This window comes from Ischnura elegans, chromosome 2 (assembly GCF_921293095.1).
Source record: "Ischnura elegans chromosome 2, ioIscEleg1.1, whole genome shotgun sequence".
In the NCBI taxonomy this organism is placed as follows: domain Eukaryota; kingdom Metazoa; phylum Arthropoda; class Insecta; order Odonata; family Coenagrionidae; genus Ischnura; species Ischnura elegans.
In genome coordinates, this window is record NC_060247.1 from 126,194,461 (window position 1) to 126,207,550 (window position 13,090).

Genomic DNA, 13,090 nt, shown 5'->3' on the forward strand with positions numbered 1-13,090 from the left:
CCACAGATCTTGCCATTTGAAGTTCACCGATGAACCGTCACCAGCAACAGCTATCAGTTTCCCAGGCACCACATTACCTGATGGAAAAAAATGATCAGTACAAATGTTAGGGCTAATTAGAAAACTATGTGATATAAAAAAAAACTAGTCTTAGCATTATATAAATTGGACAACGTTTAAAAAATATGAAGCCACAAGGAAGATAAATATATATTCAATCTAATATTTCTTAACAACAAGATCAGTATAATGAAATATTAACGACTTCCGAATTGGAAAAATATCTCAACAAATAACATTATACTAACATTTAACTCAATACTTATTAAAAGAAAATCAAATTTTACAAACGAGAGGAAATTATTGAATTAATCTCGATAATGGTAGCCACAACAGGTTCTTCATAATTGATTATATGGCCAAATTTTCAAGGTTCACTAACAAACGTCACTCAAAAGGGAGTTTTAGCTGCAGAGAAAATTATTATATTGTTCTAAATACTACATACATAAATGTAATTTCACTCAGCACTCATGGATTTTCCAATATACCTACTGTATTGGAAGGCGGCTAGACGTCAATTTACTAAGTATTTTCAATATGAAAACTTATATAGTCATTTCCTCAGAAGTTCTTTCATGTTCCACTAATTCATACAATATTCGTTCATTTCATCTTTAATTATTTCCACAGATTTTCATGCTTCACTGATCACAATAAGGAGTTTTACCTGCAAGAGAAAGATGGATTAGTTCAAAAATACCACGTATAGATATATCACTCAGTACCCTTGGATTTTCAATATACCTAGAATATTGTAAGGCGGATAATTATCAATTAAGGTGCCCTTATCGATAAGAGAACAAATATTGACATTTCATCAATGTTCTTTCATGTTCCACCGATTTATAAAATATTTGTTGATCTCATTTCCAAGATTTACATCTACTTATGTTCACAGGTTTTCATAGTTCACTGATCACAACAAGAAGTTCTACCTGCAAGGGAAAGATGAATTAGTTCAAAATACCACTTATATATTCCGTATCACTTAGTAGCAATTGATTTTCCAATATACCTTCAGTAGTAGAAGGCGGCCAGATGTCAAATTAGCATGCATTTCGGAAATAATGATAAATATTATCATTTCATCAGCAGTCTTTTCCTGTTCCACTGATTCATACAATATTTCCTGATTTCATTTCTTAGAAGTACAACTCATCTACTTATTTTCACAGATTTTCATGGTTCACTGATCACAATAAGAAGTTTTAAGAAGAGGAGAGGGCCTGAAACACTGTGGGAGTAGCACCAGGGGACAACTTTAGGCGATCTAACTCGTAACTTTTCACTTCAACGTTCTTATTCATGTAAGTTACACGGTGTAGGATATCCTGCTCAGCAAAATGCTTGACGCAAACTATTGCGCTTGAAGAAAGATTCCAATCCTTCCGAGGGATATTCTTCAGCCACTTCTGTCAACTGCGTTCATCTTTGGTGAACTGGAACACAGTCACATACCCCTTGTTCTTGGTGGATAGGTAGTTGCTTCTGCAATATGGCACACGATAACGTTTGGGCACCTTAAATGAAAACAATGGAAAGTTGCATGAATAAAAATAGTTTCGCTGATTACAGAAAAAAAGGAGTGCATTCATGATTAGTTTGGAAAATATGAATGACATTAGTACCTAGAAACATTAATAGAGTTAATGAGTAGCCATTCTTCCTTCAATAATATACGACGTTATTATAGATACAGCTACACATAGTTATTCATAAGGCAACCAAATATAGCAATCACTGTTAACTCAAGAATAATAATATTATAAAAAACAACGCAGCATTTAAATACCCGACAAATACACTTCGTTTCATTTGTGTTCTCTTAATGTTCCTTCGTGGCCGGCCGCCAAGAGACGCAATGCTTTGGATGAAATACTGCTGAATATCCACTCACAATACACTGAGAATATCTTTTAACTATTTTACTTGCCGTAAGGCAAAACACAGTACAGAAAAATAATTCTTTTTCCCCATTTAAAACCAGTATTGTTGCACTCTCAATTCCCCTCCATTAATGGCCGGCCGGCATGTGATCACAATACTTTTGAAGTAATAAACGTGATTTTCCTCCTTCAGCTCCCAAAAAATATCTTTAAACTATTGTACGTACCTTTAGCCAATGGGATATCCACAAAATAAGTCCAGTTCTGCCTTTTTAACAAGAGATTTAATGCTTCTTAGGTCACACGGACACTCTTCACGCATAAGTCGCCATGCTCTTGAGCAAACACAATCGCACCCCGGCACAGCGTTGCCAAAATTCCATGTTCCGGCCTGTATTATAGGTGGCCATGGTAGAGCGGATTGGAATCGCACTACGTGACGTCACTTCCGAAATGTGACGATCCAAAAGTGCGGGTAAGAGCGCAAGAACGCATTTACGGTGGATTGGAACACGGCCTAACTCTAAGCGGGATGAGGTTTCGACAAATTTTTACACACAAAAAATCATAAGTCTGTAAAAAATTATCTTTATTTAGGCACATCTACACCGTAATTTATAAATAATTTTTAGACATCTGCCCGTTCATTCGCCCAAGGCCTTTCCCACAGTAAGCTCCATTTAGGGCCCACAGTTCCCCTGTTTTCAGCATATCTGCAAAGAAGTATGGTATGGCTGTTAAACGTGATGACGAGAAAAGAATGAAACTCACCTCCAATGTCGAGGAATAGGTAACAGTATACTCATATCGAAATGATGATTTTCGTCATATCCTCACAACACTTAGGATATACTACTTATTTCACATTCAAAACAAACCTAGGTGACAACAATTAAAATATGACTTATACGGTACTTATCTTGACGTTAGATGGGTAAATTTAGCACTGCAATAACATCATAGACGACAAAGGACGATGGAAATGCCGGACTATTAGGATATAACAACACCAACGAGTTCCACTCAAGTTATTCCGCTAAAAAATAATTTGAAATTGCACAATTCATACATTAATAACGAGCATGGAAAGAAATACTGTTATATAATACGTTATTCCAGCAACATTCCATTTGTAAATGCTAGTCAGCATGGAGAACATAAGAGAAATTAATGATACTTACTTCAAACATCTTCTTCCATGCTTCAAATACAGATCCAATTGTTTACATACTCGTCTGCGTAAATTTCAGGGCGTGAGACAGTGCAGAGACTACTGCGTTACTCCGTAGGTAAAAGATACTTCATTTTCAACCGCTTTCACTCATACAGCACGAGGAATAATAGAGACAACTTTCAAAACATTCGTGGTTGCAACCGTTTCTAACCGTTTTGATGTTGTTACTCGAGCAGCATGGCAGCATTTCGATTTCAATCATATCGATTGTATGAATCGATAGTCTTCTTTTATGGCTTTCGGTTAGCAGACGAGAAACATCTCAAAGTTGGGTATTGAGGACATCTCGTCCCCTAAAACGTGCCTATTACGTGCAGATTAATTATTATAAAGTTGTACTAATGTCAACATGAAATGAAATTTATCGTTAGGGCTAAGGGAATAAAGTTATTCTTAAAATCGAAGCCTTTGTACTCATCACAATAACAACCTTTCGCGCACAATGGTCCACTTCGAGAATTTAAAATGCTAAATAGTATGTTATAATTGTTTCTTTAATGGTGGAACAAAAATATTAATTAGCTCTCCATCTGCGTCGGCCCTTTGAATCTGATTTACAAGTAATTTCACTGCATTATTAGCGCTAGAGCCGTAAATAATCTTGTGTGCTCTCTGCGAACAGAAAAGATAGGGAAATTCCTACCCTGTGATTTCTCTACAGATATATTTTCTCCATTTTTTCTCTTCCATTTATGTAAAGAATTTCTGCTGTGCCGGCTGGGTAGGGAGAGAACAGACAAATAACCATCTTCCCACATTGTCACAGACAAGGAACAGACAAGGCGTTCCAATTTACATTCTACGAACAGTCGCCTGCCTGTTCTCTCTTGGTCAAGGAACAGGGAACAAACAACCTAAGAAAACAGGCAATGAACTGACAGCGCACAGTCCCCTGCCTGTTCATTGTCTGTGGTCCAACAGGTAAGGAACAGAGAATGCCGCTTTCTTAACAGGGAGGGAACAGACAAGTAACCCTTTTCTCACAGACAAGGAACAGACAAGGCGTTCCAATTTACATTCTACGAACAGTCGCCTGCCTGTTCTCTCTTGGTCAGGGAACAGGGAACGAACAGCCAACTGACAGACAATGAACAGACTTTATTGTTACAGAAATCGACAGGGATTTGTATAAGGTGAGACAAGATCCGTACAATAGAATTACGTACGCCATATTTCGCCATGAGTTGAAACGTAGTCGCCCATGATAGGTACCAAAGACACTATGAACCGCCTATGCGATAATATATATTTGAATTTATATATATAGTGAATATTTTATACTCCATTCCGAATCTCGATCATTTTCATAGATGCACATCATTCGGCCAGTGAGTATACTACTGAGTCACTACTTTTTTCTTTTCTTAGCATGAATTCATTCACGACGAACAAATTATGAGAAACAACAATTAGAGGAATATTTATAAGATATTTACTTACTTTAAAGAATCTCGCCGGATCCGCATCGTTCCTTCGTGGGCTGAAACGTGCTGTTACCTTCGACGTTGGAACCATGGAACCATACAGGCTGTGCTTGTTGAGTTGATTGAGAATTAAAATTAAGAACAGAGATAGACTGACTTATTCTTTCACAGGAGAAATGAGTAAAATGATACGGTTACTACCATATACGACGGCTTAGATTGGCCGCCACGATAGACACATCAATTGACACATGAAGAACGAAATGCCCACATCCCCAGTCCCCACATCAACATATGTATCCGGCCATAAATACTCTACACAGGATTATCCACTCCCTTGGTTCCTGTGATTCCCACCGATCGCATCAAATAGCGGCGCTGATGTAGCGAGCCCCGGTTGTCACGCCCACAAGTGGCACGCTACGCGGCGAATTTGAATCCACGTTTCGCAACGCAGAGCTGTGAAGGGCAAAATTTGCTGGCGGAGCGGGAGCTCTCGTGGCGTCGACGCAACGCGGAGCTGTGAAGGCACCCTAATATGGCCGCGAGAGGCACGCTTTGCGGCGAATTTGAATCCATGTCTCAATCGTTCATTGCTAAGAAATAAAGTTCGTGTCAACTGTCCACGAAAATATAACTATCACCGTGAGTTTATGTAGTTTCCTGGTGGTGAAAATGTACGTAATCACAAAATCGGTACGCTAATTCACGTTGAGAGAAGGGAAGAATAAGTGGGTAAGGAAACGCTGTTAACTTTCCCTAGCCTGAATTAAGTTTGAGGGCCCATAGATATCAACCATGTCTTTAAACTTCCGACACCTATGTTTTAGAGAATTAAGAATGATTCCTGCGCAGCTCATAAAGAAGAGCACTCGTTGACATCATTACCAGACCACCTAGGCACACTTGGGGAAGGGTCAGATCCGGTATTAGGACCATAGCAAGAATTTTTATCATACAGACTGTCCCAAGGGTCGTGTGTCATTTTTGACCTGTAATTTTAGTAACTTTGCATGGAGCAATATTCATGAAAATTGTCACACTTATGGGGAAAGGTCCTAAGTTTTGTTAAGTGTAAGCAAAATTTTACAATTTTGACCTTTTGACCTCACAAAGTGGGTCCAAACCAAAAATTTGAATTTGCCTTATGGGGTTTCAATGTTAAAAAAATCGAGATAGACAAAAGTGTGAATTTCATTGACCAATATGTCAATTCTTAGGTTTTCGGACACGAGAATCCCGAAAATAACACTTTTATTTACGAATATTCAACCGTTGACCCAGTAAGGTCACCGTCAAGGTCATAAGGGTGGCAAAAGGAATAGCATACCAACAAAGGTGTCGATCCATGGGTTTTGTAGGGTGCCCAAGTCATTGGTATTGTCCAAATACCCGTATTAATCACTAATTGACCTCCGAGGGTCACCACGGGGGTCAAAGGTCATAGAGTTAAAAGTGGGGCAATCATAAAAACCAAGGGGTCAAACCATAGGTTTTGAAGGGTGCCAAAGTCGGTTAGGCTGTTCGTAGATCCGTATTGTTGATATTTTGACCTCCGAAGGTCACAATTGGGGTCAAAGGTCATAGAGTCAAACGTCGAGCCATCATGACAACCAAGGTGTCAAACCATAGGTTTTCAAGGGTGCCAAAGTCGGTTAGGCTGTTCGTACATCCGTATTGTTGATATTTTGACCTCCGAAGGTCACAATTGGGGTCAAAGGTCATAGAGTTAAATCGGCCCACCATGACAGCAAAAGAGTGTAACAATATATGTGTTTTAAAGGGTGCCCAAGTCAGTTTTGCTGTTTTCAAATCCATATTGTCGACTTTTTATTACCAGCGAGGGTCACAATGGGGTCAGAGGTCATAGAGGCATGTTTTGAAATAATAGGAAACAAACAACAAAACAACCTTTGGTTGGGGACATTAGTTTTCCTATTATTTCAAAACATACCTCTATGACCTCTGACCCCATTGTGACCCTCGCTGGTAATAAAAAGTCGACAATATGGATTTAAAAACAGCAAAACTGACTTGGGCACCCTTTAAAACACATTGTTACACTCTTTTGCTGTCATGGTGGCCCGATTTAACTCTATTACCCTTGACCCCCATTATGACCTTCGGAGGTCAAAAAATCAACAATACGGATCTACGAACAGCCTAACCGACTTTGGCACCCTTGAAAACCTATGGTTTGACACCTTGGTTGTCATGATGGCTCGACGTTTGACTCTATGACCTTTGACCCCAATTGTGACCTTCGGAGGTCAAAAAATCAACAATACGGATCTACGAACAGCCTAACCGACTTTGGCACCCTTCAAAACCTATGGTTTGACACCTTGGTTGTCATGATGGCTCGACGTTTGACTCTATGACCTTTGACCCCAATTGTGACCTTCGGAGGTCAAAATATCAACAATACGGATCTACGAACAGCCCAACCGACTTTGGCACCCTTCAAAACCTATGGTTTGACCCCTTGGTTTTTATGATTGCCCCACTTTTAACTCTATGACCTTTGACCCCCGTGGTGACCCTCGGAGGTCAATTAGTGAATAATACGGGTATTTGGACAATACCAATGACTTGGGCACCTTACAAAACCCATGGATCGACACCTTTGTTGGTATGCTATTCCTTTTGCCACCCTTATGACCTTGACGGTGGCCTTACTGGGTCAACGGTTGAATATTCGTAAATAAAAGTGTTATTTTCGGTTCTCTCGTGTCCGAAAACCTAAGAATTGACATATTGGTCAATGAAATTCACACTTTTGTCTATCTCGATTTTTTTAACATTGAAACCCCATAAGGCAAATTCAAATTTTTGGTTTGGACCCACTTTGTGAGGTCAAAAGGTCAAAATTGTAAAATTTTGCTTACACTTAACAAAACTTAGGACCTTTCCCCATAAGTGTGACAATTTTCATGAATATTGCTCCATGCAAAGTTACTAAAATTACAGGTCAAAAATGACACACGACCCTTGGGACAGTCTGTATGATAAAAATTCTTGCTATGGTCCTGTATCCCCAACCGCTTATTTTCCCTCAGCTCCCAATCGTAGCCTGAGCTGCATCCGGGCACAAAACACCGAGATTTACCCATGATATTTCGTAAATATCTTACTGGTGGAGAAATACTAAAAAAAAACACCAAAATCGGTGAAATTCTCGGCTCACAGAGGATGATAACAGCCGCTCACTCATAAGCCGCCATTGACAACAAGCCAAATGAAAGGAATAGTAGTGTCGGTCGCGTCACAAGTGGCAAAAGTTGGAACTTGAATTAATGCGCGGGACCCGTGTTCAAATTATGACTGCTACCGCCACCTAGTGGGGCCTCCTTAGTAATGTAAACTCTATGTATCCGGCGATGGTACCCGGCACATTTGGGTTCCTTAGTTTTCAACCAAGTTTTGGATTGACGTTTTTTTAAAACTTATTTATACAGTGATTAAGACCCTAAAATATTTAGTTAGGCGAATACCATGACTTCTGTAGGGCCGAGTCTGCCACAAGCACAAGAGTCCTTCATCCGATTAATGACCGAGCTTGACAGCCAGGAGAAAATTAATTTCTTAAAATGGATTCAAACCAATTGGATTAAAGGTTAGGATTTTCATTGGCCTTTAATTCGCCAATTTTATAGTGAATAAATAGTTTATTTTTCTTTTAAATAGAGTTTACAAAGCCATTACAAGGCACACTGGTTGGTTTTCAGGTGACAGCCTTAGTTGTGATGACAGCCGCGAAGATATCTTGAAATGCATTGCTTCAGATATTAGAAGTGCACTGCCTCCAGAAGCCACACTACCAAGTGAGAGCATCAGTTTCCCCACATCCGGAGAGGTAATATTTTGAAACTCAGTCCTCAATCGACAATTTCTATCCCAGAAAACTTAAATGTTATTCAGGATCATTCGTATTGCCTTCAAATTTTAATTATTCCCAAAATCCCGTGTTATAATGCCTGAAAATATTCATGCTATACACTGAATCGTTTCTTTATGGAGATGCTCTCGAACTTTGTCGTTTTTACTTCTTCATAGAATTCGCTCTTGGACCCAAAAACCACTGTCCATGTGGACGGGTTTTTGTATGATGATGACCTTATTGATGAACTCTGCGAAAATGGAGAAATGTCAAGAAGCTTCTGTTTAAGTTGTGGATCTCGAAGTGTCAAACCTCTGAGTGAGTGAAGAATTTATGGCAAAATCGAAAGTGCTGATGTTGTTGACTGAAGTAATGGGTCTCTTTTAGCTTTCATATCTCATTCGGCGTCGAGGGAAAGGTTGCTGTATATTTTCACCGCTCTCCTTGGCCCATTGAGTGAAAAAGTAATTCTTGATGTGGGCTCCCGTCTGGGGGCAATCTTATATGGGGTGAGTACCTGTAAAATAGAGTTGATGATACTTGACGTTTCTGTACTGGCCATGTAATCCTCGTGGTGGCAAATGTATGAATACATTATATTAAGTGGTGTATATCTAATATCAGGGTTTTTACATTAATGAGCACTTTTTTGTGCTTGACTACCTGTTACGAACTAGCAGTTGAGCTTAATGATTTAAAATAACTTTCAACCAGTATCATTTACTGCAAGAATTATTAAGATTTTCCTCAAAAGTTCTGCATTTCCCACCTTCTTAGCCTCATCACCACGTTCATAAAAAGTATAAAGCAATATGGATCCAAACCTTTTATGTGTAGAGTGCTATCTTCTAGCACATTCCATATAAAAAAGTATTACTCAATCAGCTTCTTACTTAAGCGAGAAATCAGCTCTTCTACTTAAGATTAACTGAAGGAAAATTTTGAATTTGTCCATTCAATTTCTAATCTCACCACTGAAGGTTTGCTTTACAGATGATTGGTGATGTAATCACTCGTGAAATCATGTTGATCTACCAAAAATAACTAATTATCAAGTTTCTGCGATTAATAATAGGCAGCCTTGTTTCATGAACTTAATAAATATATTGAAAACTACAAACTGTGAACCAGCCATCCAATGACAAGCTGGTGTCTTTCTCCTATAAGTCTGTATACCTACCTGCCTATCACATTAAGTGGTGCTTGACATAACCCATATCCTTAATAATGGCCAAAATATTTAAGGGTAAATTTGAGAAGCATATGAATATTTGATCCCATGAGTACCTAATCAAGCACTAAAAATTTTATCTGTTTCTGTTACTCTAGTGACTTCAGGTAATTAAATGGTTCTCTTGTGTTCTTCATCTCTGTGTGCATATCGCCATAGAACTTGGAATTGATGAAGGGTTTAACATTATGGATCCTAAGCCATTCAAAGAATCAATTTGCCATTCTTAGAAAGCCTCTTTTCACAGATCAGGTGATACCCTCATATTTGTCATGTTATGTCCCACAAATTACTCAGTTTAAACACAGTCATTCACATGCTAATAAGCGTACCCATGCCTGAAATCAACTAAGGACAGGAACTAAGCACCACCAAGATATTAACTGCGAACGATAGCTGTAGAGCCAACATTACAATCAAGTCCTCTTTCCTTTCCCTCTTTCAAAAAAATTAGGACTTCTCTCATGTCCCCCTCACAAAGTCTCCCTGACCCACGATGGTCGATATCTCAAGTCATCCTTGGCAAGGATTGCTGACCACCAAAGAGGACCCATAAATAAAAATAAGGAAACCCTTATTTTTTCATTTTTAGATGCATTGCCTACGCAACTACTTTCTTCCTTTAACTGATAGTTTGACTTCACCCACTCTTGCAGAGTACCTAACCATTTCTCCCCTACTTCTCGATCTCCTGCATCCATCTCACATGGTTTGCAGTCATTGACACTATAGTGAGTGATTCTGTCTGTGAAGGAATGGGTCTCTCTGAATGACTTTATGAACCAGAACTTTATTTATTTCACTAACTAATGAGAAGTGGGGGCAACTTTTGATTTTTTTCATTTTAAACATATAAGAGAATGGCTGAAAGGGGAAGATCTTTTTTTGTTTTAACTTATCTTTCCCATTCATCTTCTGAATTATTTTAATTAATAACAATTTTTGGTCTGATGGATGGACCCCATTGCCAAGGACTCACCATTACACTTGAGAGGTCCTCTATGATCCTTCTCTTCAGAAGCTCCCTCTGGCTGCTGTATTAAATGTGATTTTTAGCTTTTCTCCTGACTTAAATCCGCAGCCTGCCTTAGCGGTAATCATTAATAGTGGTTTTTCATATGGTATTTTAATGCAGAAATGGAGACAAGGCTCTCAATCTTGGTCATGTAGCTGAGAAGTGGTAATGCAGGGACTGAGGTACTGGTTCAATCTATGCCGTTGTCATTTAGTTTTGCTATTTAAGTTGCTTGAACTATGACCCATGGTTATCCTCTCATGAATGTTAGGAACTAGTTGAAAGTTAACCCTGAATGTGTAAATTGTTTGTTGATTTCCCTCTTTCGATACACTTCTTTCTTTTTAGGCCTACCTTTATTCTAATGCTCAAAAAATTATGGGAATTGAAATCAACAAGGAATTCTGTGAGCTTCAAAGAAGGATTGTGCAAAAATATGGTTTTCAGGTATTCAACATCTGTGTTCTGTTGAGTACAAAAGTGCTTGCAAAATATTTGAAATACAAATCATTTCTGTCTGTTCTTAGGACCGCATTGAAATAGTCGAAGGAAATCTTATAGATTATGGCAGCATTGTGAGCACTGCTGATGTAGTTGTCCTCAATAATGTTTTTGAATTTTTTGTACCTGAAGAAATCCAATTACTAATGTGGAATTTCCTAAGAAGCCATGTAAAGCATGGTGCCTTACTGGTGACATCACCGTCTTTGCATGTTTCATTGCAAAATTTAAAGGCAAGTGGTGTGTGACCCAGAGTAAATCTTTGGTGCACCATATTTTGATGAGAAAATCAGTTTTTTATGCTGACCGTTCACTCACCGATACTAAACGAAATAAAAAATTTAATGCAATGTTTTTTGTTTTCAGGGTGGCCGTGGAGTAGCAGGGCTTGATCAATGGGTTAAGGAGTTACCACCATTCAATCCTGATGCCCTCGCTACAGAATGCTTACAAACTGAAATTGACAATGTTAAATTGTACTTGGTGTTATAAATTTCACCAAAAATAAAGTTTATATTAAACTTTATTTTTGTTAAACTAAAGCTTTTTCCCTGTTACAAAATATAGGTTATCCCATATACTTAGATGATAATTTCAATGAATGTTTTAATATTATGAAAATCTCGTTCTTCATGAGAGCTTTATTTGGTATTTGTTTCCAATTATCATATTATATTTTCTTACACTGGTGTGGAAAAGACAATAATAATTTGGCAGGAAGAAAGCGTGGGATAATATTAAAATGGGAAAAGTTAAAGTGGTAGAGTAGTCAATTGGCTACGTTGACGGTAGAATGAAAAAGAAGCCGTGATTAACGGAGGAAATGATAAAACAAATGGAAGAGAAAAGAAAGAGGAAGAATGCAGACACAGTGGGGCAAATATATACACATATAAGATAATAAATTATTGATTATGCCATAAAAAAGAGGGCACGGGAGACTTGATGGAGAAGAGAGTGTGAGCAAATGGAAATGATTCAGAAGGAGAGGTAGGTGCATTGTATGCCAAGGCTAAGTCGCTATCGGGCAGCAAAAGGGGGTGAGTCATATCAAAAATTAAGGCTAAAGATGGAAAGATACTAACCGAGTGAGAAGAGGTACAGAGCAGACGGAAGGAATAATCATGGGCTGGGGATCTTGGAACCGGAAATCAAGAGTGCCCTTCATGATATGAAGTTTATAATAGCACCAGATGCAGACAATCCGGTGTGAGCTTCTGAAGAATCTATGAAGGGATGGTAAAGGAAGGTTTTTTGAACTAGTACAGAGGATATTTAAGGAAGGATGTTGGCCGAAATGAAGACTTCTAAGCCTGCAACTGAAAAAGAAGAGAGCTATAAACTGTGGAGATTATAGGTTATTAGCCTAATATCGCACACTGCGAAAGTGGAACAATAATGAGGTCCCAGGGGAGAGGAGGAAACTAGAATAATGTATATGCCTGCTTTTTGTACTTTGAAAAACCATTTGATAGAGTGGACTGGGTAAAGATAATGGATATTCTCAAGGAAATGGATATAGATTGGATGGATAGGTGACTCATGCATAATCTGTATATGACCCAGACAGCACAAGTGAGGGTAGCAGACAGAGATTCAGGGTAGGCAAGCATAGGCCAAGGAGATAGGCAAAGCTGTCCTCTATCGCTAATTCTTTTTAATGCGAACACTGAAGAGATGGGATAAGTAGAAAGCTGGAGTGAAAGTGGTAGGAATAATGTTTCAAGTGATTAGTCAGTCAGCAAGGAGGCTGCAGGCTCTAGTAGGTGCATTCGAAAAGTAATGCGAGGAGTATGGGATGAGAATTAATCACAAGAAGACCAAGATTATGGAGTTTACTAAAGCATTGCTTGCTC

General features: G+C 38.6%; 1 protein-coding gene across 1 annotated transcript; it reads left to right on the forward strand.

The window, feature by feature from the left end:
* The first annotated feature begins 7,949 nt into the window (after window positions 1-7,949).
* LOC124154613 lies at window positions 7,950-11,760 on the forward strand. The gene is made up of 7 exons (XM_046528453.1): window positions 7,950-8,223; window positions 8,336-8,463; window positions 8,664-8,805; window positions 8,875-8,996; window positions 11,082-11,180; window positions 11,261-11,467; window positions 11,601-11,760. The coding sequence occupies exons 1-7, from the start codon at window positions 8,103-8,105 to the stop codon at window positions 11,724-11,726; spliced, it is 945 nt and encodes a 314-aa protein (XP_046384409.1). The 5' UTR covers window positions 7,950-8,102; the 3' UTR covers window positions 11,727-11,760.
* Window positions 11,761-13,090: the final 1,330 nt, after the last annotated feature.